Here is a 27,482-nt window from a genome sequence, read left to right as displayed (position 1 = left end):
CACAACAAGGTGGTCTCTGAGTATTTGTTAACGTTCGGAGATTTAGTTTTCATCACCTCAACTGTATGATTTACGGCTGCTAGTCAGTACACTCGCTCATCACTAATGATTATGCTTTGGGACAGTGTTTTTTTCAGAGCAAGCAGACATTTTTATTGATACCATTTTGGGGTGGAATTACATTTAGATTGCCTCTTATTCATTTTTTTTGTTTTTGCGGCATTGCATGGACCAAAATAAAACCCCACAACTTGTCAGTTTTATTAATTTTTTTTCTCTTAAGAGTGTTTAGCGATTATGATTAATTTTATATTTTGACAGAGCGATGATACGTGTATTTTTAATTAATTTTTTAATGGATGAAATAGAGAGTGATTCCAATTTTTATTTTAACCCCTTAGCGACCGCCGATACGCCTTTTAACGGCGGCCGCTAAGGGTACTTAAACCACAGCGCCGTTAATTAACGGCGCTGTGGAAAAAGTGTATAGCGCCCCCCACAGGCCGATTTTCTCCGGGGTCTCGGCTGCCGAGGGTAGCCGAGACCCCAGAGAACATGATTCGGGGGGTTTTTAACCCTCCCCGCATTTGCGATCGCCGGTAATTAACCGTTTACCGGCGATCGCAAAAAAAAAAAAAAAAAAACCGATCTCTTTTTAATTTCTCTGTCCTCCGATGTGATCGCACATCGGAGGACAGAGAAAAGGGGTCCCAGGTGGCCCCCCAATACTCACCTAGCTCCCCCGATGCTCCTCGTGTCTCCCGGTGGGCGCCGCCATCTTCAAAATGGCGGGCGCAGTGCGCCCGCCGGCCGGCACCGGGAGAATCTTTGGGGTCTCGGCTGCCTGGGGTAGCCGAGACCCCAAAGAGCATGATCGGGGGTCGGTTTTAGCGACCCCTGTTTTGCGATCGCCGGTAATTAACTGTTTACCGGCGACCGCAAAAAAAAAAAAAAATAAAGTAAAGTGTAATTCTCTGTCCTCTGATGTGATCGCACATCAGAGGACAGAGAAATAGGGGGATTCGGGGACCCTAGCATACTCACCTAGGTCCCTGGATCCTCTTGCTGCTCCTCCTGGCCGCCGGCAGAAGAACATGGCGGACGCATGCCCAGTGCGCCCGCCATCTGTCTCCATCTGCCGGCCGGCAGGAGAACAGCAGTTGGGGCTAAAATTAGGGTTAGGGGTAGGGTTAGGGTTAGGGGTAGGGTTAGGGGTAGGGTTAGGGGTAGGGGTAGGGTTAGGGGTAGGGGTAGGGTAGGGTTAGGGGTAGGGGTAGGGTTAGGGGTAGGTTAGGGTTAGGGTTAGGTTAGGGGTAGGGTTAGGGTTAGGGGTAGGGTTAGGGTAGGGGTAGGGTTAGGGCTAGGGTTAGGTTAGGGGTAGGGTTACGGCTAGGGTTAGGTTAGGGGTAGGGTTAGGTTAGGGGTAGGGTTACGGCTAGGGTTAGGTTAGGGGTAGGGTTAGGTTAGGGGTAGGGTTGGGGCTAAATTTAGGGTTAGGGTTGGGGCTAAATTTAGGGTTAGGCTTCTTTCACACTTACGTCGGTACGGGGCCGTCGCAATGCGTCGGCCCGACATACCGACGCACGTTGTGAAAATTGTGCACAACGTGGGCAGCAGCTGTAGTTTTTCAACGCATCCGCTGCCCAATCTATGTCCTGGGGAGGAGGGGGCGGAGTTACGGCCACGCATGCGCGGTCAGAAATGGCGGATGCGACGTACAAAAAAACGTTTCATTGAACGTTTTTTTGTGCCGACGCTCCGCCAAAACACAACTGATCCAGTGCACGACGGACGCGACGTGTGGCCATCCGTCACGATCCGTCGGCAATACTATGGGCAAAAAACGCATCCTGCGGGCACATTTGCAGGATCCGTTTCTTGTCCAAAACGACGGATTGCGACGGAATGCCAAACAACGCAAGTGTGAAAGTAGCCTTAGGGCTAGGGTTAGGGTTGGGGCTAAAGTTAGGGCTAGGGTTGGGGCTAAAGTTAGGGTTAGAGCTGGGATTAGGTTTAGGGTTTGGATTAGGGTTGGTATTAGGGTTAGGGTTGGCATTAGGGTTACGCTTGGGATTAGGGTTAGGTTTGGGATTAGGGTTAAGGTTAGGGTTGTGATTAGGGGTGTATTGGGATTAGGGTTAGGTTTGAGGTTAGGGTTGAGATTAGGATTAGGGGTGTGTTGGATTTAGGGTTTTGATTAGGGTTATGGTTAGGGTTGACATTAGGGTTGTTTTGGGGTAAGGGTTGTGATTATGGTTAGGGTTAGTGATTAGGATTATGGATCAGGTTGGGATTAGGGTTAGGGGTTGGAGCTAGAATTGGGGGGTTTCCACTGTTTAGGTACATCAGGGGGTCTCCAAACACGACAGCCAATTTTGCGCTCAAAAAGTCAAATGGTGCTCCCTCCCTTCTGAGCTCTGCCGTGCGCCCAAACAGTGGGTTACCCCCACATATGGGGCATCAGCGTACTCGGGATAAATTGGACAACAACTTCTGGGGTCCAATTTCTCTTGTTACCCTTGTGAAAATAAAAACTTGGGGGCTACAAAATCTTTTTTGTGAAAAAAAAAAATATTTTTTATTTTCACGACTCTGCATTCTAAACTTCTGTGAAGCACTTGGGCATTCAAAGTTCTCACCACACATCTAGATAAGTTCCTTGGGGGGTCTAGTTTCCAAAATGGGGTCACTTGTGGGGGGTTACTACAGTTTAGGTATATCAGGGGCTCTGCAATCGCAACATAATGCCCACAGACCATTCTATCAAAGTCTGCATTCCAAAAAGGCGCTCCTTCCCTTCCGAGCTCTGCCGTGCACCCAAACAGTGGTTTACCCCCACATATGGCACATCAGCGTACTCGGGATAAATTGGACAACAACTATTGCAGTCCAATTTCTCCTGTTACCCTTGTGAAAATAAAAACTTGGGGGCTACAAAATCTTTTTTGTGAAAAAAAAAATATTTTTTATTTTCACGACTCTGCATTCTAAACTTCTGTGAAGCACTTGGGCATTCAAAGTTCTCACCACACATCTAGATAAGTTCCTTGGGGGGTCTAGTTTCCAAAATGGGGTCACTTGTGGAGGGTTTCTACTGGTTAGGTACATCAGGGGCTCTGCAAATGCAACATAATACCCGCAGACCATTCTATCAAAGTCTGCATTCCAAAACGGCGCTCCTTCCTTCCGAGCTCTGCCGTGCGCCCAAACAGTGGTTTACCCCCACATATGGGGTACCAGCATACTCAAGACAAATTGGACAACAACTTTTGGGGTCCAATTTCTCTTGTTACCCTTGTAAAAATAAAAACTTGGGGGCTACAATATCTTTTTTGTGGGAAAAAAAAAATATTTTTTATTTTCACGGCTCTGCATTATAAACTTCTGTGAAGCACTTGGGCATTCAAGGTTCTCACCACACATCTAGATAAGTTCCATGGGGGGTCTAGTTTCCAAAATGGGGTCACTTGTGGGGGATTTCTACTGTTTAGGCACATCAGGGGCTCTCCAAACGCGACATGGCGTCCGATCTCAATTCCAGCCAATTCTACATTGAAAAAGTAAAACGGCACTCCTTCTCTTCCAAGCTCTGCGGTGCGCCCTAACAGTGGTTTACCCCCACATATTGGGTATCAGCGTACTCAGGAGAAATTGCACAACAACTTTTGTGGTCTAATTTCTCCTGTTACCCTTGTGAAAATAAAAATTTGTGGGCAAAAAGATCATTTTTGTAGAAAAAATGCGATTTTTTTTTTTTTTTCACGGCTCTACATTATAAACTTCTGTGAAGCACATGGGGGTTCAAAGTGCTCGCCACACATCTAGATAAGTTCCTTAAGGGGTCTAGTTTCCAAAATGGTGTCACTTGTGAGGGGTTTCCACTGTTTAGGCACATCAGGGGCTCTCCAAACGCGACATGGCGTCCAATCTCAATTCCAGCCAATTCTACATTGAAAAAGTAAAACGGCGCTCCTTCACTTCCAAGCTCTGCGGTGCGCCCAAACAGTGGTTTACCCTCACATATGGGGTATCGACGTATTCAGGAGAAATCGCACAACAACTTTTGTGGTCTAATTTCTCCTGTTACCCTTGTGAAAATAAGAATTTGTGGGCAAAAAGATCATTTTTGTGTAAACAAAAGCGATTTTTTTATTTTCACGGCTCTACGTTATAAACTTCTGTGAAGCACTTGGGGGTTCAAAGTGCTCGCCACACATCTAGATAAGTTCCTTAAGGGGTCTAGTTTCCAAAATGGTGTCACTTGTGGGGGGTTTCCACTGTTTAGGCACATCAGGGGCTCTCTAAACGTGACATGGCGTCCGATCTCAATTCCAGCCAATTCTGCATTGAAAAAGTCAAACGGCGCTCCTTCACTTCTAAGTTCTGCGGTGCGCCCTAACAGTGGTTTACCCCCACATATGGGGTATTGGCGTATTCAGGAGAAATTGCATAACAAAATTTATGGTTACATTTCTGTTTTTACACTTGTGAAAATAAAAAAAATGGTTCTGAATTAAGATGTTTACAAAAAAAAGTTAAATGTTCATTTTTTCCTTCCACATTGTTTCAGTTCCTGTGAAGCACGTAAAGGGTTAATAAACTTCTTGAATGTGGTTTTGAGAACCTTGAGGGGTGTAGTTTTTAGAATGGTGTCACACTTCATTATTTTCTATCATATAGACCCCTCAAAATGACTTCAAATGTGATGTGGTCCCTAAAAAAAAATGGTGTTGTAAAAATGAGAAATTGCTGGTCAACTTTTAACCCTTATAACTCCCTAACAAAAAAAAATTTTATTTCCAAAATTGTGCTGATGTAAAGTAGACATGTGGGAAATGTTATTTATTAACTATTTTTCGTGACATATCTCTCTGATTTAAGGGCATAAAAATACAAAGTTTGAAAATTGCAAAATTTTAAAAATTTTCGCCATATTTCCGTTTTTTTCATAAATAATCGCAAGTAATATCGAAGAAATGTTACCACTAACATGAAGTACAATATGTCACGAAAAAACAATCTCAGAATCAGCGGGATCCGTTGAAGCGTTCCAGAGTTATAACCTCATAAAGTGACAGTGGTCAGAATTGCAAAAATTGGCTCGGTCATTAAGTACCAAATTGGCTCTGTCACTAAGGGGTTAAACTTTGTTAGTCCTCTTACTAGAACCGGATAACTTATACAATACATAGCAATACTTTACTATTGCTGTATACAGAAAAAAACAAAGACAAAACATAATGATTAAATACCCTGCAGTAAAGAAATAGCATTATTGCATGAAAATAATGTACGGTGTTTAGTCATGTTTTTTGATAAAGAAAAAATGTGAAAGCCATCCCACCACTTCATGGTGACCGTAATTAGGACAGACCTAACTCTGATATTAAAACCTTACCGTTTGTCAAGTGACATGCATGTGGATAAGGGCTGAGAAGGACTGAGCCCAACTAGTGGACACACAGGCATGGGAGGCCACATCAATATAATGCCCAGCTCAAGGAAATTGCTGTATACAGTAAACTGCACAGTCTCCGTAAAGCAGGCAAGGTGGTGGTCTTCAGCAGACCTCCGACTGCTATAGCAAACCATCGGATCACAGCGGGTGGAGGAGATGGGTCTGTCGAAAGTCATTTAAGTGGCTAATAGTGGTGGGCCAAGCTCTACTCCACCCACAGCTTTTAGAGGTAGATTGTGAATGTGTAGTACAGCCGTTCTCTACACCCACTCTCAACTTGTTCTGCTGTTTTTACATTTTTTCTCTTTTGAATAATCCACCATTCTGTTCCAGAGATGTGGGCCTTTTTATTTGGTGCTAATTTTTCCACGTAATGTGGCGAGGGGGCGTGGCTCACAGGATCCTCTGGGGAGTGTCTTCAGGCTACTCTGCATTATTACCCTGTAAGCCACACCTTTAAAAAAAATCAGCATTAAATTAAAAGGCTCATATCTCTGAAACCACATGGCTGGTTTTGGAAAAAAAATAAACAGAGAGCTCAGGGAGGAGCGATAATATAATAAAAAGCAAAAACTGCTCACTTTTGACCCTGGTACAGGTTGTGCTAAAGTCAGTTTTAGTAAAATACTTCCACCCTAACCCCAGGACTCGATGATACTTTACACAAGGATGAAAAAAGGCCACCATACACCACCCACTTACGCTTAACACGGTGCCGTCCGTTTTCCCAAGAGTTTTCCACTACTAGGACAACTCCTTCTTAAACTAATGTTCAGCCCTGATAAAATAATAAAGCATATACTCGCCTCCTGTGCCAGTGCCTTTCCAGTGGTGTTGGCACTCGCGGTCCTTGGGGCTGTGATGCGGTGGAATGACATGTGATGCCCGATGCCCAATCAACGCTGGTGTCAGTGTCTCCGCCTTTGGACAAACTAGACATGAAGCGCCAGAACGACCCCATGTTCAATTTTGATTCATTTTTGCATGAGTTGATCAGTCTCGGCCACTTTGAGAGCACGGGGGAGGGAAGGAAAGGGAATACGATCCATTTTTCATACATCCTTTCTTTTGCAAACTCCTAAATCGGACAGCGTAATGTGAATGTGCATCCTTCTGTCATGTGCTTATGGTCGTTGTCTTCTATTGCTTGCTTACTGCAGGACCTGGATGATGATGAGTTTGATGTGGGGAAGCCAAAGAAGCAGCGAAGAACGATAGTAAGAACCACGTCCATAACTCGGGTCGGTTTACATTACTTACACTAACTCCGTCAGCCATTATTGTGTCCTGCGCTCGTCATCCCTGCAACCTGATTAACTTGGTTTTAAGCGGACTTGTCATTGGGCACCGGCATTCTGCACTCGTTGTGACAGACGTGTTTCAGATCCCGTTGTAATTCCCAGTAGTAACTCAGTAGATGTACACACGCTCCATGCTTTCCTCTGACACTATATGACCTCTCGTTGGGGCTCTGGTGTTCAAGGACTGAAGATTGCGCTATTCTTGCAGACTTTAATGGCAGAAAATCATTAGCGAGTCCCTCACTTACAGTTTTTAGAGATCCTTGTGGATTTCTAAGTGTTGCTGGTACTTCTTATAGCACCCTCTCTTGTCATCTTGATTCCCTTTTGGAGCGTCCACCTAACATTGCCCAGTTTGGTGGACACACGTGCTCAGTAGATTCTAATGACCACAGATGGCGGACTGACTCCTGCTGTCACAGCCAATAGTAAGGTGCCGTTTCCCATTCTGGACGGGATGACGACAAAGCGTAGTGAGCACATTAGCCCCAGGGAAGCCATGACTAGTCCCCAACACAACACTGCCAGATGATTGGAAGTTTGTGCGCCCTGTTGAGGGATCGAGTGTCCCCTACTCACTCTTCACACCTTTCACTCTACTTTTCCACAATGACATGTCCACTTTAATCAACTAATATCATGAATAACAATTTATTTCTTTATTCATATTTTATTTGTATTTTTCAATGTTTCATGCTTCAGTTCACAAACGTTCATTCCTGTTGATGGCTCAAGGGGAACCCGTCGCATGGAAAGTATATTTTATCCCGCAGGCAGCATGTTATAGACCCGGAGGAGCTGAGCAGATTGATGTATGGGCATAAATTCTGCATTATTTATTATTTATTGATCTCAACATCTGCCTGTTCTGGGCTTACAGACCAGGGGGTAGTCCTACAGCAATTAATTTTGTCAGCCATTCAATAGGACCACCCACTGGGCTCCTAAATCCCAAACTAGCAGAATTTAGGCTAATACATGACAAGTTATACTGAATCGGTTCCCTCCAAACTACAAACATATCTGGTCACTTTTCTAATGTGACAGGTTCCCTTTACAGCATGGTTAAAAGACCTTAGACCTGATAAGGCTGGTGTAATTATTCAAATCCTCCATTTAAAATGAGCATTTTTTGAGTCCAGCTAGAGATGGATTCTTCAAATTTTCATTTTAATGTTATGCATGAAAAGTTTCACAAAGGTTTATGCAGCAATGGATTTTTCATAACAAGTACACTGGCCTCACCAGGTCTAAATATCTATTTGTTAACTTGGCATTTTGTGTTGTGTAAACTGGTGAACGGTCTTCTGTACAGGTTTTCACATATAAGCATACGAGAGACTAGAAATTAAACTTTTATCTGCACCCTAAATATTCCTCAATATATATAGTGCGGAATCTGAGAATGTAGAATCTACCATCTTTTATTATGTATTTAGCTATGTAAAATTTTTCATTTCAGTGTTCGTACATAAAAGCAGCAAAAAAATAATGAAGGTTTATTGCAAAGATGTTGGATTTTACAAGTGCTGTCATAGCCAGTACTAGATAGCGATGAATCTGCTTTTGGCTATGTTCACACGCTGCAGATTTTGCTGCGGATCTGCAGCGTTTCCACAGCAACGGGTCCGCAGCGGTTTCCCATGCGTTTACAGTACAATGTAAACCTATGGGAAACGCAATCCGCAGTGCACATGCTGCGGAAAAAACGTGCGGAAACGCAGTGGTTTACATTCCGCAGCATGTCACTTCTTTGCGTGAAATCCGCAGTGGTTTTACACCTGCTCCATAATAGAAAACCTCAGGTGTAAAACCGCAGTGGAATCCGCACAAAAACTGTAGTAAATCCGCAGGAAAAACGCAGTGTTTTTGCCCTGTGGATTTATCAAATCCGCTGCGGAAAAATCCGCAGTGGACCATTCTACGTGTGCACATACCCTTAGTCAAAGCCATTGTACGAAAAACTTTTTTTTAAGCATCCAACAACCTGCTAGAAAACTATGAAAGTTGTGTTTTTCGTTTTACAGCAGCAGAACTTCAAGCAAAAAGTGGTCGCTCTCTTACGAAGGTTCAAAGTTTCTGATGAGGTACTGTTGATGTCTTATATTGTTGCTTGAAGTCATTAATCGGCTCTCAGGACCCGGTCCATCGGCTACGTCTGCCATCTGTGGGCTCTGGACTCAGAACCCGGTCCGTCGGCTACATCCGACATCTGTGGACTCGGGACCCGATCCATCAGCTAAGTCTGCCATCTTTGGGCTCTAGACTCAGAACCCGGTCCTTTTGGCTACATCCGACATCTGTGGACTCAGGACCCGGTCCATCGGCTGCGTCTGCTATTTGTGGGCTCTGGACTCAGAACCCGGTACATCAGCTACATCTGACATCTGTGGACTTAGGACCCGGTCCATCGTCTACGTCTGCCATCTGTGGGCTCTGGACTCTGAACCCGGTCCTGTGGCTACATCCGACATCTGTGGACTCAGACCCGGTCCATCGGCGACATCTGCCATCTGTGGGCTCTGGACTCAGAACCCGGTCCTTTGGCTCCATCCGACATCTGTGGACTCCGAACCCGGTCCATTGGCTACATCCGACATCTGTGGCCTCTGGACTCAGGACCCGATCCATCGGCTACGTCTGCCATCTTTGGGCTCTGGACTCAGAACCCGGTCCTTTAGCTCCATCCGACATCTGTGGACTCAGAACCCGGTCCATTAGCTACATCCGACATCTGTGGCCTCTGGACTCAGGACCCGGTACATCGGCTACATCCGACATCTGTGGACTCAGGACCCGATCCATCGGCTACGTCTGCCATCTTTGGGCTCTGGACTCAGAACTCGGTCCTTTAGCTCCATCCGACATCTGTGGACTCAGAACCCGGTCCATTAGCTACATCCGACATCTGTGGCCTCTGGACTCAGGACCCGGTACATCGGCTACATCCGACATCTGTGGACTCAGGACCCGATCCATCGGCTACGTCTGTCATCTTTGGGCTCTGGACTCAGAACCCGGTCCTTTGGCTCCATCCAACATCTGTGGCCTCTGGACTCAGGACCCGGTACATCGGCTACATCCGACATCTGTGGACTCAGGACCGTTGTGGTATGACTCACCTGTGATGTCTCACTAGGCCGAATAATCAAAAGAAGAGACGCAGGGAGCTTGGAGGCGGTTCTCGGGGCTCTCGTTCAATGGCCACAGTTTACTTACATAGCAGATGGATGCAGGTCCTGTGAATCGATACTTGCTAACTCCATAGGTAGTATATAATATACTGTAGATTTGGAGGTATGGGTTGTCATCAAAGGGTTGTCCCATTTGGTAAATTTTTATGACATAGTCAGGTCCCAGTGCATCTATCTGAAAAAAATGGGGCTCTGGTGCACTGTCCCATGGAATGAAGGTCTTGGCACTCCGTAGCAATGAATGGAAAGCGCAGTGTGCAGATGATGAAGGGGCTGGTTTTGCACAGCATTAACAGGCGCTTGCCTCGTCCGGTTGTGATGGCTTTGATGCATTTTATGACCGATTCTATAAATCATTTTTCTTAAAGAGGGAGGACCTGTCACCAGATCAAAAGGGACTAGTTTTACCGCTTCTCCCGAGTATTCCGTTTTCTTTCTTTCTTTTTTTTTTTTTTTTAAAGTCTGCCATATGGTCCTTTTTATTTGAAGCTAAATGATCGACCCGAGGGGGTGTGGCTCATAGGATTCTCAGGGGTGTGACTTTCAGTTACACAGAATTATTACTGTGAGCCACGCCCACTTGTAAAGAGCATCAAGAGTAGCACAAAATAAAACTGCCCATACCTCTGAAGCTGTATGAGGGACTAGAAGCAAAAAACAAAAAAGGAAATACTCAAGGGAACAGCATTAATAGAACAAGCAGAAATTGGTTGTTTTTGAACTGGTGATAGGTCCTCTTTAAAGTAGATTGAGTTGTAAAATGTCTTTATTATCTTCTGTACTAATGTTTCTAGGTGCTTGACTCTGAACAGGACCCGGGGGAGCATGTGCCAGAAGTGGAAGAGGATATGGACTTGCTGTACGACACCCTGGATATAGAAAACCCAAGTGATAGCGGACCTGAAATGGAAGATGACGACAGTGTCCTCAGCACACCCAAACCAAAATTAAAGTGAGAAATGCAGTATATCCTGCTCTGTATGCTCATTTTGGACATGAATAGACCGTCATAAGAGACCAAGTAGCTGGCAGGGTGTAGAAAACACTTCTAGATTGTCGTCTTAAAGGGCTTCACCCCAATTTTCTTTGACTAGGGAAATCAGTGACATTTAAGAGGATCGGACCCGAGTTATATGAAGACCATACACTTCCCTTAGTGCAGAATATATGTTTTAGATCATGGCAAATTATTTTAAAATGCTACTTGTATTATTTTCATATATTATGATGTTTGAGTCCATGCAAGGACTGTTCGGCTTTGATCCAACATTTGCTATCATAAGTACAGCCCCGGCTTGCAAGGCTCTGGTACGGCTGCTGCAGACTACTGACCTGACCACTGGACCAGAATCTGCACATTTTTTTTTTGTTAAACTGGTGTACATGTATGTGCTTGTATGGAGCAGGCGCTGCAGCAGGAGAGATCACTTCTAGGAAAATGAGGCACATCTAGAATGTGGTGTGTGTGTGTATACATATATATGTATATATGTATATTTTTTGTCACATCATTGATGGATCTGTGGATGGTGCTTGTTGAAGATAAGCACCCTCTGGTAGAAATATCAACTGAGAACTGACGGAAATCTTCTCTTCTAGGCCTTATTTCGAGGGTCTTTCCCACTCCAGCTCTCAGACGGAGATCGGAAGCTTGCATAGCATAAGAAGCCAGAAAGAATTGCCAAGTCCTGTAAGTAGATATGTCTGTGACATGCTGGTGTGGATGTAAAGACGAGTGAATAGGTATGCAGCATTTACTCTACAGATTGCGGCCAGATAAAGCTTTCTAAGGCCATAAAACAATGCTATATTATTAATGGAGGGCAGACAAGCCTTACAGAATTGTGTTCACAGTCGCTTCATTGGTGGAACCTGGAGCCATGGATTACTATACTGCCACCTGGAGGCTGACACTAAGAATACACTGACTCCTCCCTAGCAGGCAATTCTTGGCAGCCGACACCCAGTTACTCAGTTTAGCTTCTTGTCATTCAGAGGCAGACATTGGTCTGAGGAGCAGACATGTCTTAACCTTGATTAGGCAGGTTAGGAACTAAGCTTTTTCTCTTTTGACCTGTCAATGTAGAAGGTCGGGTTGAGCTGTTTGCTTCTGCCATTGCACAACAATTCCCTCCCCTCCTGGGGTAGAAGCCCCCTTGGTCCTGAGCTTCCAGGCGTCTGTTCTTCTATTATTTAGGGACCCTCCTTAGTCTTCTGTCCCCATCTTTGTGGAGGTCTTACCTTCTAGTGATGCAAGTCTTAGCAGAAGGGTACTATAAGCAGCAGGCGTTGGAACCTGAGGAATGGCTATTCTTCCTTCTGCAGGACTAGCATTAGTTTTCACACCCCAGGCACTTCTTTATGACTTCCCATGGTTCCGGTCTCCCCCATTGAGGCAACGGAGATGGCTAACCACAAAAGATAAACCAATTAGACTTGTAATAACAATTAGGTCCTTAAAGGGGTTGTCCAGTGAAAACAAGGAATCGACAGTCTGCTGGATAGGTGATAGCTTTTTTTCAACCTCAACCTCACTGATCAGCAGAACAGAGAATATGTATGCCCCGTCTAGAATGAAGCAGCAGGTTGGACGTCCGAATGCTGCACCATTCATTTTCTATGAACGAGGGAAAGCCGAGCGCAGCACTGAGCAGCCACAAAGTAAATGAATGGAGTGACAGTGCGGATAAACGTGCCTCATTCTACCAGGGGGTGCTGGATCCAGCATTTGGACTTCCATCATGTAATAGTTTCTCACTGGACAACCCCTTTGAGAGAGAGTTTTTGGTAGAGTTAAAAAATACCCCTGATCATAGCCAGGCTAGAGCAGGGAAGTCAAACTCAAATACACAGAGGGCCAAATTAAAAACTTGCACAAAGTCGCTGGCTAACCTTGATATCAATTAAAAAAAAAAAAGGTCTACAAGTGAGGAAGTTTTTCCTTCGCCTCAAATATAATGATGAACCTTTTCATATGGAAACAAACTTAAACGGGCTGTCCCACAAACAAAGTGCATTTTAATAAATAGATGTTTGAATAAAGTAAACACTTAATCACAAATGGGGTATACAGGAAAATTGTTAGAGTAATAAAAAGGATATGGCCCGATGGCCTAATTTAAGTATGTACTAACAAAGGATCAAAAAATCTTAAGTCAATAAATAATGCAGATATTAAAATATGATTCTAAAAGTGCCCCCCCCAACACAGTATGATACCCCCACAGTGAATTCCTCCACAGTGCCCTCTACACATATGACATGATGACCCATACCGCCCTCAAATGTATTGTGACCTCTAGACAGTATGATGCCTCAACTGTAATCCCCACACCCCCAGCCCTACACATATTATAATGGGCTCCACATAGTCTTCCATACAGAATAATGGGTCCCACATAGTCCTGCATACAGTATAATGGGCCCCACATAGTCGTCCATACAGAATAATGGGCTCCACATAGTCCTCCAAACAGACTTATGGGCGCCACATAGTCCTCCATACAGACTAATGGGCCCCACATAGTCTTCCATACAGAATAGTGGGCACCACATAGTCCTCCATACAGTCTAATGAGCCCCACAAAGTCCTCCATACAGACTAATAGGCCCTACATAGTTCTCCATACAGAATATTGGCCCCACATAGTCCTTCATACAGTATAATGGTCCCTACATAGTCCTTCGTATAGTATAATGGGCCCCACATAGTCCTCCAAATAGACTAATGGGCCCCACATAGTCCTTCATACAGAGTAATGGGCCCCACATAGTCTTCCATACAGAATAGTGGGCTCCACATAGTCCTCCATACAGGCTAATGGGCCCCACAGTGTCCTCCATACAGACTAATGGGCCCAACAATGTCCTCCATACAGACTAATGGGCCCTACATAGTTCTCCATACAGAATATTGGGCCCCACATAGTCCTCCACAAAGTATGATGGGCCCCACATAGTCCTCGATATAAAATAATGGGCCCCACATAGTCCTCCATATAAAATAATGGGCCCCACATGGTCATCCATGCAGAATAATGGGCCCCACATAGTCCTCCACGTAATATGATGGGCCCCACATAGTCCTCCATGCAGTATGATGGGCCCCACATAGTCCTCCACAAAGTATGATGGGCCCCATATAGTCCTCCATTCAGTATGATAGGGGAGCAGTGTTGGCATTGTGGGACAAATATAATCACCCTGTGGCCAGATTTGGCCTGCGGTCCAGAGTTTGACGTGTGATTTAGAGCTTTATGGTTGATTAACTTGTGTGTATGAGGAATATCGGGTGATCTAGAGTATTCAATGTGATTTACTCGGCAAAACGTGCCAGACTAAAGCTAGCGCACAGGCCACACACCAGATTTATTGTGCCTTTTCTACGCATTTTGCGCCTCACTAGTAAATGAATGTTTGTAAAATGCAGCAGATTTAATAAAGACAAGTGCTGTTATTGTGGTGCAGAAGATTGACATAGCTTGAGACAACCAAGAGAAGTGACAGCCAGACTCGCTGTGTGTACTACAGGCCTGCAGCAGTGCTGTATGTGAGGCGCACCTTCTGATTGTATGCCCCCAATGAGGAGGTGGGGATATTGCATCATCTGACAGGCGATGCACTCGTTAAAGGGAACCTGTCACCCCGAAAATCGCGGGTGAGGTAAGCCCACCGGCATCAGGGGCTTATCTACAGCATTCTGTACTGCTGTAGATAAGCCCCCGATGTTACCTGAAAGAGGAGAAAAAGACGTTAGATTATACTCACCCAGGGGCGGTGCCGCTGCTGGTCAGGTCGGATGGGTGTCTCCGGTCCGCTGCGGTGCCTCCCATCTTCATTACAAAACGTCCTCTTCTGATCTTCAGCCACGGCTCCGGCGCAGGCGCACTTTGCTCTGCCCTGTTGAGGGCAGACAAAGTACTGCAGTGCGCAGGCGCAGGGCCTCTGACCTTTCCGGCGCCTGCGCACTGCAGTACTTTGTCTGCCCTCAACAGGGCAGAGCAAAGTACGCCTGCGCCGGAGCCGTGGCTGAAGATCAGAAGAGGACGTCTTGTAATGAAGATGGGAGGCGCCGCAGCGGACCGGAGACGCCCATCCGACCTGACCAGCAGCGGGACCGCCCCTGGGTGAGTATAATATAACGTCTTTTTCTCCTCTTTCAGGTAACATCGGGGGCTTATCTACAGCATTACAGAATGCTGTAGATAAGCCCCTGATGCCGGTGGGCTTACCTCACCCGCGATTTTCGGGGTGACAGGTTCCCTTTAATAAGAGGATGGTATGAGTAACACTCCTGTATGGGTATTTATCAGTGTATAGAGGCATCTACACAGCCCGAACATTCATATCTAATAGTTGTTACATTGTTCATTTGCAGAACAGTAATGTCCATTTTGAGAAACCTCATCGTGACCTCGCTCAGTCCGCAAACACTGACGTAAGTCACCATTCACAAAGCTTTATATTAAGACGGCTGTTGTGTAGGTAGAATGTAAAACCATTTATATGTGTACGGGGAGGATGTACGGCCATGTATTTAGGTGGACGGGGAGGAAGTACGGCCGTGTATATAGGTTTATGGGGAGGATGTACGGCCGTGTATATAGGTGTACGGGAGGATGTACGACCGTGTATATAGGTGTATAGGGAGGATGTACGGCCGCGTATATAGGTGTATAAGGAGGATGTACGGCCACGTATATAGGTGTATAGGGAGGATGTACGGCCGCGTATATAGGTGTATGGGGGGGATGTACGGCCATGTATAAAAGGTGTACGGAGAGGATGTACAGCTGTGTATATAGGTGTACGGGAGGATGTACGGCCATGTATATAGGTGTATAGGGAGGATGTACGGCCGTGTATGAAAGGTGTACGGGAGGTTGTACGACCGTGTATATAGATGTATGGTGAGGTTGTATGGCCGTGTATTATAGGTTATGGGAGGATGTACGGCCGTGTATACAGGTGTACGGGGAGGATGTACGGCCGTGTATATAGGTGTACGGGGAGGATGTACGGCCGTGTATATAGGTGTACGAGGATGATGTACGGCCGTGTATATAGGTTACGGGGAGGATGTACGGCCGTGTATATAGGTGTACGAGGATGATGTACGGCCGTGTATATAGGTTACGGGGAGGATGTCCGGCCATGTATATAGGCGTACGGGAGGTTGTACTGCCGTGTATATAGGTGTAAGGAAGGATGTGCGGCCATGTATATAGATGTACGGGGAGGATGTGCGGCCGTGTAAATAGGTGTACGGGGAGGATTGACGGCCGTGTATATAGGTGTACCTGGAAGATGTACTGCCGTGTGTATAGGTGTACGGGGAGGATGTACTGCCGTGTGTATAGGTGTACAGGGAGGGTGTACGGCTGTGTGTATAGGTGTACGGGGAGGATGTACGGCTGTGTGTATAGGTGTACGGGGAGGATGTGCGGCTGTGTATATTGGTGTATGGTGAGGATGTACGGCCGTATATATAGGTGTATAGGTGTACCTGGAGGATGTACTGCCGTGTGTATAGGTGTACGGGGAGGATGTACTGCCGTGTATAGGTGTACGGGGAGGATGTACGGCTGTGTGTATAGGTGTACGGGGAGGATGTACGGCTGTGTGTATAGGTGTACGGGAAGGATGTGCAGCCATTTATACAGGTGGACGGGGAGGATGTATGGCCGTGTATATACAGTGGGGCAAAAAAGTATTTAGTCAGTCAGCAATAGTGCAAGTTCCACCACTAAAAAAGATGAGAGGCGTCTGTAATTTACATCATAGGTAGACCTCAACTATGGGAGACAAACTGAGAAAAAAAAATCCAGAAAATTATATAGGTGTACGGGGAGGATGTACGGTCGTGTATATAGGCGTGCGGGAGGATGTACGGTTGTGTATATAGGTGTACGGGGAGGATGTACGGCCGTGTATATAGGTGTATGGGAGGATGTATGGCCGTGTATATAGGTGTACGGGGAGGATGTGCGGCCTTGTATATAGGTGTACGGGGAGGATGTACGGCCGTGTATATAGGTGTACGGGGAGGATGTGCGGCCGTGTATATACAGTGGGGCAAAAAAGTATTTAGTCAGTCAGCAATAGTGCAAGTTCCACCACTTAAAAAGATGAGAGGCGTCTGTAATTTACATCATAGGTAGACCCCAACTATGGGAGACAAACTGAGAAAAAAAAATCCAGAAAATCACATTGTCTGTTTTTTTAACAATTTATTTGCATATTATGGTGGAAAATAAGTATTTGGTCAGAAACAAAATTTTATCTCAATACTTTGTAATATATCCTTTGTTGGCAATGACAGAGGTCAAACGTTTTCTGTAAGTCTTCACAAGGTTGCCACACACTGTTGTTGGTATGTTGGCCCATTCCTCCATGCAGATCTCCTCTAGAGCAGTGATGTTTTTGGCTTTTCGCTTGGCAACACGGACTTTCAACTCCCTCCAAAGGTTTTCTATAGGGTTGAGATCTGGAGACTGGCTAGGCCACTCCAGGACCTTGAAATGCTTCTTACGAAGCCACTCCTTCGTTGCCCTGGCGGTGTGCTTTGGATCATTGTCATGTTGAAAGACCCAGCCACGTTTCATCTTCAATGCCCTTGCTGATGGAAGGAGGTTTGCACTCAAAATCTCACGATACATGGCCCCATTCATTCTTTCATGTACCCGGATCAGTCGTCCTGGCCCCTTTGCAGAGAAACAGCCCCAAAGCATGATGTTTCCACCATCATGCTTTACAGTAGGTATGGTGTTTGATGGATGCAACTCAGTATTCTTTTTCCTCCAAACACGACAAGTTGTGTTTCTACCAAACAGTTCCAGTTTGGTTTCATCAGACCATAGGACATTCTCCCAAAACTCCTCTGGATCATCCAAATGCTCTCTAGCAAACTTCAGACGGGCCCGGACATGTACTGGCTTAAGCAGTGGGACACGTCTGGCACTGCAGGATCTGAATCCATGGTGGCATAGTGTGTTACTTATGGTAGGCCTTGTTACATTGGTCCCAGCTCTCTGCAGTTCATTCACTAGGTCCCCCCGCGTGGTTCTGGGATTTTTGCTCACCATTCTTGTGATCATTCTGACCCCACGGGGTGGGATTTTGCGTGGAGCCCCAGATCGAAGGAGATTGTCAGTGGTCTTGTATGTCTTCCATTTTCTAATTATTGCTCCCACTGTTGATTTCTTCACTCCAAGCTGGTTGGCTATTGCAGATTCAGTCTTCCCAGCCTGGTGCAGGGCTACAATTTTGTTTCTGGTGTCCTTTGACAGCTCTTTGGTCTTCACCATAGTGGAGTTTGGAGTCAGACTGTTTGAGGGTGTGCACAGGTGTCTTTTTATACTGATAACAAGTTTAAACAGGTGCCATTACTACAGGTAATGAGTGGAGGAAAGAGGAGACTCTTAAAGAAGAAGTTACAGGTCTGTGAGAGCCAGAAATCTTGATTGTTTGTTTCTGACCAAATACTTATTTTCCACCATAATATGCAAATAAATTGTTAAAAAAACAGACAATGTGATTTTCTGGATTTTTTTTTCTCAGTTTGTCTCCCATAGTTGAGGTCTACCTATGATGTAAATTACAGACGCCTCTCATCTTTTTAAGTGGTGGAACTTGCACTATTGCTGACTGACTAAATACTTTTTTGCCCCACTGTAGGTGTACAGGGAGGATGTACGGTCGTGTATATAGGCGTGCGGGAGGATGTACGGTTGTGTATATAGGTGTACGGGGAGGATGTACGGCCGTGTATATAGGTGTATGGGAGGATGTATGGCCGTGTATATAGGTGTACGGGGAGGATGTGCGGCCTTGTATATAGGTGTACGGGGAGGATGTACGGCCGTGTATATAGGTGTACGGGGAGGATGTGCGGCCGTGTATATAGGTGTACGGGGAGGATGTACGGCCTTGTATATAGGTGTACGGGGAGGATGTGCGGCCGTGTATATAGGTGTACGGGGAGGATGTATGGCCGTGTATATAGGTGTACGGGGAGGATGTGCGGCCGTGTATATAGGTGTACGGGGAGGATGTGCGGCCGTGTATATAGGTGTGCGGGGAGGATGTATGGCCGTGTATATAGGTGTACGGGGAGGATGTACAGCCGTATATATAGATGTACGCTTAGGATGTGCGGCCGTTTGTACGTACAATTGTTAAGTTTGGTGGTTCATCTTCAATTACATTTTTATTAGTGCTCAACCCACTTCCATTTATCTGCTCAGCTGGAGGATCCTGAGAGACGACCGTCCTTACCCAAGCACTCTCCTGAGAGTGTGTCTGACGCTGTATCCTTAGTAAGTACACCTGTGCTCCCGTGCACTGCCACTCATATTGTCACCATCTCATATCACATCAGCATACTAAAGGGAATCTGTCAGCAGGTTTTACTGTGTAATGCGAAAGCACCGTGATATAGAGGCAGAGACCCTGATTCCAGCAATGAAACCTTGTGCTAGCCAGAAAGTATATTCATAAATATTATTGTATTTGTATGTAAAAATTTCACACTACCTAAACCATGAAATCTAGGCTGGCTCCTCATTACAGGAAGCTCTGTCTTATGCTGAAACTCTGGCTTTTTAGAGAAAAAAACAGCAGGATGAAAAAGCCTGCCCTGAGGAAAAGTCTGCCCTGCGGCATCTTACTTCTACCTGCCTAACTCTGCTTCATTAACAGGTGTCTTTAAAAAACAAAAAAAAAAACAAACAAACAATAATTGTCTACGCAGGGGATTTAGAGATCTTAAGATTTACTTTGTACAGAATGCTGGACCTAGCTAAAGCCCCCTATACACTTTAGATAGCTGTCCCCTGACTCTCCTATACACAGGAGCGCTTGCTCGGCCGGCAGCTATATCCCCCCCTACTCTCCCATACGAAGGGGCGCTCGCTCGGCCGGCAGCTATATCCCCCCAACTCTCCCATACACAGGGGCGCTCGCTAGGCCGGCAGCTATATCCCCCCAACTCTCCCATACACAGGGGCGCTCGCTAGGCCGGCAGCTATATACCCTCAACTCTCCCATGCACAGGAGCGCTCGCTCGGCCGGCAGCTATCTTCCAAACTCTCCTATACACAGGAGCGCTCACTTTGTCGGCAGCTATCTCCCCCGACTCTCCTATGCACAGGAGCGCTTTCTCGGCCTGCAGTCATCTCCTCTGACTCTCCCATGCATATGAGCACTCACTTAGCTGGCAGCTATCTTCCCCGTCTCTCCCATGTACAGGAGCTCTCGCTTGACTACCAGCTATTTTACGCGACTCTTTTATACACAGGAGAGCTGCCCACTGAGGGAGCAATCTTCCCCGACTCTCCTATACACAGGAGCGCTTGCTTGGCCGGCAACTATCGCCCCCAACTCTCCCATACACAGGGGCTCTCGCTTGACTACCAGCTATCTTCCACGACTCTTTTATACACAGGAGATCTATCACCCGAGCGAGCGATCTTCCCCGACTTTCCCATACACATGAGCGCTCGCTCGGCACACAACTATGTCACCTGATTCTCCTTTACACAGGGGTGCTCGCTCGGCTGGCAGCTATGTCCCAACTCTCCCATACACAGGGGCCCTCGCTCGGCCGGCAGCTACATCCCCCAACTCTCCCATACACAGGGGCGCTCGCTCGGCCGGCAGCTATATCTCCCCAACTCTCCCATACACAGGGGCGCTCGCTTGGCTGGCAGCTATATACCCTCAACTCTCCCATGCACAGGAGCGCTCGCTCGGCCGGCAGCTATCTTTCCCCCCAACTCTCCTATACACAGGAGCGCTTGCTCAGCCGGCAGCTATCTCCCCCGACTCTCCCATGCACAGGAGCGCTTTCTCGGCCTGCAGCCATCTCCCCCGACTCTCCCATGCACATGAGCACTCACTTAGCCGGCAGCTATCTCCCCCAACTCTCCCATGCACAGGAGTGCTCGCTCGGCCGGCAGCTATCTTCCCCCCCAACTCTCCTATACACAGGAGCGCTCACTTTGTCGACAGCTATCTCCCCCGACTCTCCTATGCACAGGAGCGCTTTCTCGGCCTGCAGCCATCTCCTCTGACTCTCCCGTGCATATTAGCACTCACTTAGCCGGCAGCTATCTTCCCCGTCTCTCCCATACACAGGGGCTCTCGCTTGACTACCAGCTATCTTCCACGACTCTTTTATACACAGGAGATCTACCACCCGAGCGAGCGATCTTCCCCGACTTTCCCATACACATGAGCGCTCGCTCGGCACACAACTATTTCACCCGATTCTCCTTTACACAGGAGCTCTTGCTCGGCCGGCAGTTATCTCCCCTTGACTCTCCTATACACAGGATCGCTTACTCAGCCGGCCGCTATCTCCCCTGACTTTCTCATAAGCAGGAGCGCTTGCTTGGCTGGCACCTAACTCCCTCGACTCTCCTATACACAAGAGGGCTTGCTCGGCACACAACTATCTCACCTGACTCTCCTATACACAGGAGCGCTTGCTCGGCACACAACTATCTCGCCTGTCTCTCCTATACACAGGAGCGCTTGCTCGGCACACAACTATCTCGCCTGACTCTCCTATACACAGGAGCACTTGCTCGGCACACAACTATCTCGCCTGACTCCTATACACAGGAGCGCTTGCTCGGCACACAACTGTCTCACCTGACTCTCCTATACACAGGAGCTCTTGCTCGGCACCCAACTATCTCACCTGACTCTCCTATACACAGGAGCTCTTGCTCGGCACCCAACTATCTCACCTGACTCTCCTATACACAGGAGCTCTTGCTCGGCACACAACTATCTCACCTGACTCTCCTACACACAGGAGTGCTTGCCTCTGTTCTCTGAGAAAAGCTGCCGCCAAACTCCTCTGGGGGCCGCTCATCTTTTAGAGTAAAAAAAGGTTCAGCAGTCCAAAAACAGAGAGGCGGGACCGTTCTGTCGCTCAACATCAGGCCTCCATACACATTACAATGCCAATATTTTGGCTTCGGCCAACATTAGTCTAATGTGCCCCGGGGGCCTTTAATAAAGTAAACCATTTGGTGGGTGACCTAAGCTGATAGTTGTTTAACAAGGTGACTTCTGTTTCCTTCCATCTCTGCTGTTACTCACTTCGGGCTTGAACTGTCATGTGCAGATCCGGTATGTTGGAGTATGAGATTAGATAGATGTGACCGTTTTCTGTATTTGCCTTGCTCCCTGTTCCTGAGGATCCTGTAGTCTGAGGATCCAATCTTGCTAGTCTCTTCAATGACATGATAGGTCTCCTATCAGATAGTAAATGTAGTGCCCAGTGTGATCTGTTAGTGCCTGCATACTGTATATACTGCTGAACGTTCCTTCTTATTTACGGGTTTGCTTTTCTCCCATAGGACACCTCTTCGCAGGATCCACAAGAGATTGAACTTTCCACGCTGGATGTTTTCGTGGAGAGGTTACCCCCAAGTGGAAAGATAACGAAGACCGAATCCTTGATCATTCCTTCTACTCGGTAATCATAAAGAAGATGTAAAAAAAAGACGCATTATTCACCAGCCCATTACTCCTCTCTTCCCAACACTGCCATATCCGAACTAGTTTCTACTTCCTGCTGCAGCAACAGGGACATGTGACCACTGCAGTCAGTCACTGGCTGCAGCTGATTACCTGCTCGGCCAATGATTGGTTTCAGTAGTCCTTGCGATGGAACATCATGACTGCAGCAGAGAATCAGATGCGTGTAAGTGTGAGCAGTGGGGAATTGGCGAGTTTTTTTGGAGCATTTTGCACAATCCCTTTATGCGAAAAGTTCTTTCTGTTTGGTATCATTCTTGTTTTTCTTGATCGATTGCAGTGAGGACTTGTGCTATAGCGATTGTGGGGATGATTTCATAGATTTTCACTTTTTTCTTATTACAGCTTGGAAGGAAAACAAACGGGTCGTCGTGGTCGGAGCACATCATTGAAAGAAAGGCAAGCATCACGACCCCAGAATGAGAGAGCCAATAGCCTTGATAACGAACGTTCACCCGATACTCGGAATCATCTGCAGGTAAAGCCACTACATAGACAGACTCTGGATTCTTATACCGTCTTCTACATCTAAAGCATAATGACTGCTGGGGGAATCTGCGTGGGCAGAGGAGGATTTAAGAGGTCCATAATTCAGCATTGAATATTTTATTTATATTTCTAGTGGTCATATCAGATCTCCAATAATTCTACACTATAAAATTGTCAGCATTCAGTCACCACTAGAGGGAGCCTAGAGCCCTCTGCAGACTTTCCATTCTTCAACATCTGTGATAAGTCAGTTCGCAGTAACCAGGCCCACTGCCTGAGTATGGGGGTCTCACGTCTCTGTCTGGCTGCAGCTTTCACCATACATTACTCAAATATGTTTCATCTTCAGATTCCCAGGAAAACAGTGTATGATCAGCTCAACCACATTCTGGTTTCCGACGACCATCTCCCTGAAAACATTATCCTTATCAACATTTCGGACTGGCAGGGCCAGGTAAGTGTCCCTCGTTACGTATGTTGCCCATTACTAGCATGACTGATCCGACTGACTGCTATACAGATGTTTTAATAGATTCATATTAAAGCGAACCTGTCAGCAGGTTTTTACTATGTAGTCTGAGTACAGCATGATGTAGAGGCAGAGAGCCTGATTCCAGCTATGTATCAGTTGCTGTCATTTTGATACAATCCCTGTTTTCTCTGCTGCAGATCTAGCAAAGCTCTAATGCTGAGCTCTGTATTTCAGTGTACATTGTGTACTGTGTGCATTGACAGAAAGCTACCAATCAGTGATGGGGCAGGGGTTACACAGAGCAGTTGACTAGGAGGCACGAGGAACCTAGTCCTGTAGTGATAATCTCAGCTGATAAAACACTGATTTTGTTGATACAGCAGCACACAGTCTAGTATGTGAAACATCGCTGGATTTAGGGTCTCAGCCCCATTCTGCTCTCAGTTTACATAACACAAACCTGGCAGCAGCTTCCCTTTCATAGCCAGTAATAGCCTTCCAAATGCTGTACTCCAGATTTATAAATTTTGTTTTTAGGTCCAAAATTCTGTGCTGATTAATTTTTTAATCAATGGTTTTTGGTTTTTTTTTGAACAGTAAGAGCTCCAAATCCTCTATGAATACATTGTTTTGAAAAATAACATGTTTGCACATTACCACTAGAGGGAGCTCTGAAGCTCACTGCATACTGTGCTATTATGCAACTCTATACTTTAAACTCCCTCCAATTGTGGCTGCAGGTGTGATATTACCCATGCGTATGCTCCAATCGTGTCTGCAGGTGCGATATTACCCATGCGTATACTCCAATTATGGCTGCAGGTGCGATATTACTCATGCGTATGCTCCAATCTTGGCTGCAGGTGCGATATTACCCATGCGTATGCTATCGTGGCTGCAGGTGCGATATTACCCATGCGTATGCTCCAATCGTGGCTGCAGGTGCGATATTACCCATGCCTATGCTCCAATCGTGGCTGCGGATGCGATATTACCCATGCGTGTGCTGGAATCGTGGCTGCAGGTGCGCTGTTACCCATGCGTATGCTCCTATCGTGGCTGCAGGAGGGATATTACCCATGCGTATGCTCCTATCGTGGCTGCAGGTGCGATATTACCCATGCGTATGCTGGAATAGTGGCTGCAGGTGCGATATTACCCATGCCTATGCTCCAATCGTGGCTGCGGATGCGATATTACCCATGCGTGTGCTGGAATCGTGGCTGCAGGTGCGCTGTTACCCATGCGTATGCTCCTATCGTGGCTGCAGGAGGGATATTACCCATGCGTATGCTCCTATCGTGGCTGCAGGTGCGATATTACCCATGCGTATGCTGGAATAGTGGCTGCAGGTGCGATATTACCCATGCCTATGCTCCAATCGTGGCTGCGGATGCGATATTACCCATGCGTGTGCTGGAATCGTGGCTGCAGGTGCGCTGTTACCCATGCGTATGCTCCTATCGTGGCTGCAGGAGGGATATTACCCATGCGTATGCTCCAATCTTGGCTGCAGGTGCGATATTACCCATGCGTATGCTATCGTGGCTGCAGGTGCGATATTACCCATGCGTATGCTCCAATCGTGGCTGCAGGTGCGATATTACCCATGCCTATGCTCCAATCGTGGCTGCGGATGCGATATTACCCATGCGTGTGCTGGAATCGTGGCTGCAGGTGCGCTGTTACCCATGCGTATGCTCCTATCGTGGCTGCAGGAGGGATATTACCCATGCGTATGCTCCTATCGTGGCTGCAGGTGCGATATTACCCATGCGTATGCTATCATGGCTGCAGGTGCGCTGTTACCCATGCGTATGCTCCTATCGTGGCTGCAGGTGCGATATTACCCATGTATATGCTCCAATTGTGGCTGCAGGTGCGATATTACCCATGCGTATGCTATCGTGGCTGCAGGTGCGCTGTTACCCATGCTTATGCTCCTATCGTGGCTGCAGGTGCGATATTACCCATGCGTACGCTCCAATCGTGGCTGCAGGTGCGATATTACCCATGTATATGCTCCAATCGTGGCTGCAGGTGCGATATTACCCATGTATATGCTCCAATCGTGGCTGCAGGTGTGATATTACCCGTGCTTATGCTCCAATCGTGGCTGCAGGTTCGATATTACCCATGCGTATGCTATTATCGTGGCTGCAGGTGCGATATTACCCATGTGTATGCTATTATCGTGGCTGCAGGTGCGATATTACCCATACGTATGCTCCAATCATGGCTGCAGGTGCGATATTACCCATGCGAATGCTCCAATCGTAGCTGCACATGGGATGTTACTCGTGTATTCTGGGGACTTAGAGCCATGTCTCCAAAACTACGCTCCAACTACTTTAAGGGATTTTTTAGGAATGAAAAATATTTAAACTATTTAATATAGCGTCATACTTTTATTAGTCTATGGTCTGCATAGATAAGAGCTCCAGCTCCGTAACCTTTGAGTGTGCGTCTATGTATATGTTTGTAACTATTAAATGTGTGCATAATACATTCAACAGTTTTTACTTTTCAGCTTCTTTCAGAAATCTTGCAAAAACACGACCTTCCTCTAGTCTGCACTTGCTCTCCAGCGGATATTCAAGCTGCTTTTAATACCATAGTGTCCAGAATACAGCGATAGTAAGTGTCAAGTGTTGGTCTCTGTGCTGTATCGGATATTGATCTCGCTGGCTCCTTCACCTCTGCTCCAATCTTTTTCTGCTCGTGGCCGGACTCTGGTCTCCTATGATATGGGAAAAATGTTATTTCTTGAGCGATCCTCTCTAAGATTTCTTATCTTATAGATCAGAGGGGCCCAACCACTATGACCTGCACCCATAGGCGGCTGTTTCCGTAGCCCCATGGAGAATAAATGGCCCACACTTGCCTATCCATTCTAAAAGGGGATGACCGTTCCCCATTCTGCCTAGTGGTCAGCCCACACCGACCTATAAGTTATAACTTCTCGTCATTGGACACCTCCTCTGAGCCTGCCCCTATTCAAATAAATGGATCTATGATGTGCATGATAAAACGGAAAGTATTGATTTTCAGTATGTTCTCTTTTTAGTTGTAATTGCAATTCACAGCCACCAAATCCTGTGAAAGTTGCGGTAGCGGGCGCTCAGAGTTACCTCAGTGCTGTCCTCAGACTGTTTGTGGAGCAGCTGTCACACAAAACCCCAGACTGGGTGGGATACCTGCGCTTTCTCATTATCCCATTAGGTAAGTTTCAGTGATCCTTCCCAGCAAGGCTCAGAGGTTCACATTTATGTGCTGGCGTATAAGGGTCTTTTATGACAGCTGGTTATCGACTTTATATGAAGTCGGCCACTGCTCGTTTACTGGGATTCCTCTGCCATTCATTGCCCAATGTAAAAGCCCTTTATGGAATGGGGTAATGAGACCGTGAGCTCCTCTGGGCTCTGACAGCTCTTCAATCTCCTGTACATGCTGACCACCCCCACATGCGCCCTCCGTTAGACCGTTATGCTTCTAAATTGAATGGTTTTTGAAAGTACTTTGTTTTTTTGTTTTTTGTAGGCTCCAATCCCGTAGCTAAATACTTGGGCACTGTGGACTACAAATACAACAACCTCTTCCAGGATTCAGCTTGGAGAGAACTGTTCACAAAACTGGACGCACAAACCTCAGGTAATGTAATGGGCTTATTTTAGAAAAGGGAACCAAATCTTAAACCGACCCTTGGGTTCTACATTATACCTGGTGGCCTCTTCACCTACAGTGCCGCAGATATCCAGGCCCTTCTGCTTATTCTGCCTGCCAGATTCTCAGACTTCAGCGTTCACGCTATGTTTCTGTGGCCTTCTATTGCTAATGGGAGAATTCCCCAGAAAATTTTTATGAAAAAACAAAGGGGCTCTTTAAAAGGCATCTGTTGATGGGATCATTCTTTTTAAGCTGTCTATATGGGCATGCAGGCCATAGAAAGTTGAATAAAACCATACCTTGTTATCTGCAATCTGATACTTTTTGCCTGAGAAATCTACAGTTTTCTT

The 27,482-nt window shown here is 46.4% G+C and overlaps 1 protein-coding gene across 6 annotated transcripts in view; it reads left to right on the top strand.

Moving 5' to 3' along the window:
- PACS2 (phosphofurin acidic cluster sorting protein 2) overlaps positions 1 to 27,482 on the top strand; it is a 138,103-nt gene that overhangs the window by 65,594 nt on the left and 45,027 nt on the right. Inside the window, exons 7-18 of one of the 6 annotated variants that reach the window (XM_069729219.1) lie at positions 6,619 to 6,699; positions 8,787 to 8,846; positions 10,748 to 10,905; positions 11,553 to 11,643; positions 15,331 to 15,390; positions 19,169 to 19,270; positions 22,325 to 22,443; positions 22,851 to 22,983; positions 23,344 to 23,448; positions 25,997 to 26,103; positions 26,534 to 26,688; positions 27,007 to 27,117. In XM_069729219.1, the coding sequence (XP_069585320.1) occupies positions 6,619 to 6,699; positions 8,787 to 8,846; positions 10,748 to 10,905; positions 11,553 to 11,643; positions 15,331 to 15,390; positions 19,169 to 19,270; positions 22,325 to 22,443; positions 22,851 to 22,983; positions 23,344 to 23,448; positions 25,997 to 26,103; positions 26,534 to 26,688; positions 27,007 to 27,117 (1,282 nt within the window). The remainder of the gene's footprint in view (positions 1 to 6,618; positions 6,700 to 8,786; positions 8,847 to 10,747; positions 10,906 to 11,552; positions 11,644 to 15,330; positions 15,391 to 19,168; positions 19,271 to 22,324; positions 22,444 to 22,850; positions 22,984 to 23,343; positions 23,449 to 25,996; positions 26,104 to 26,533; positions 26,689 to 27,006; positions 27,118 to 27,482) is intronic. The other 5 variants (XM_069729247.1, XM_069729238.1, XM_069729256.1 and 2 more) reach the window with 5 other exon arrangements.

The sequence above is a fragment of the Ranitomeya imitator genome, chromosome 1, assembly GCF_032444005.1.
Source record: "Ranitomeya imitator isolate aRanImi1 chromosome 1, aRanImi1.pri, whole genome shotgun sequence".
NCBI classification, from domain to species: Eukaryota; Metazoa; Chordata; class Amphibia; order Anura; family Dendrobatidae; genus Ranitomeya; species Ranitomeya imitator.
Note: the sequence above shows the minus strand (reverse complement) of the source record. Positions and strands in the feature narration are given on the sequence as shown.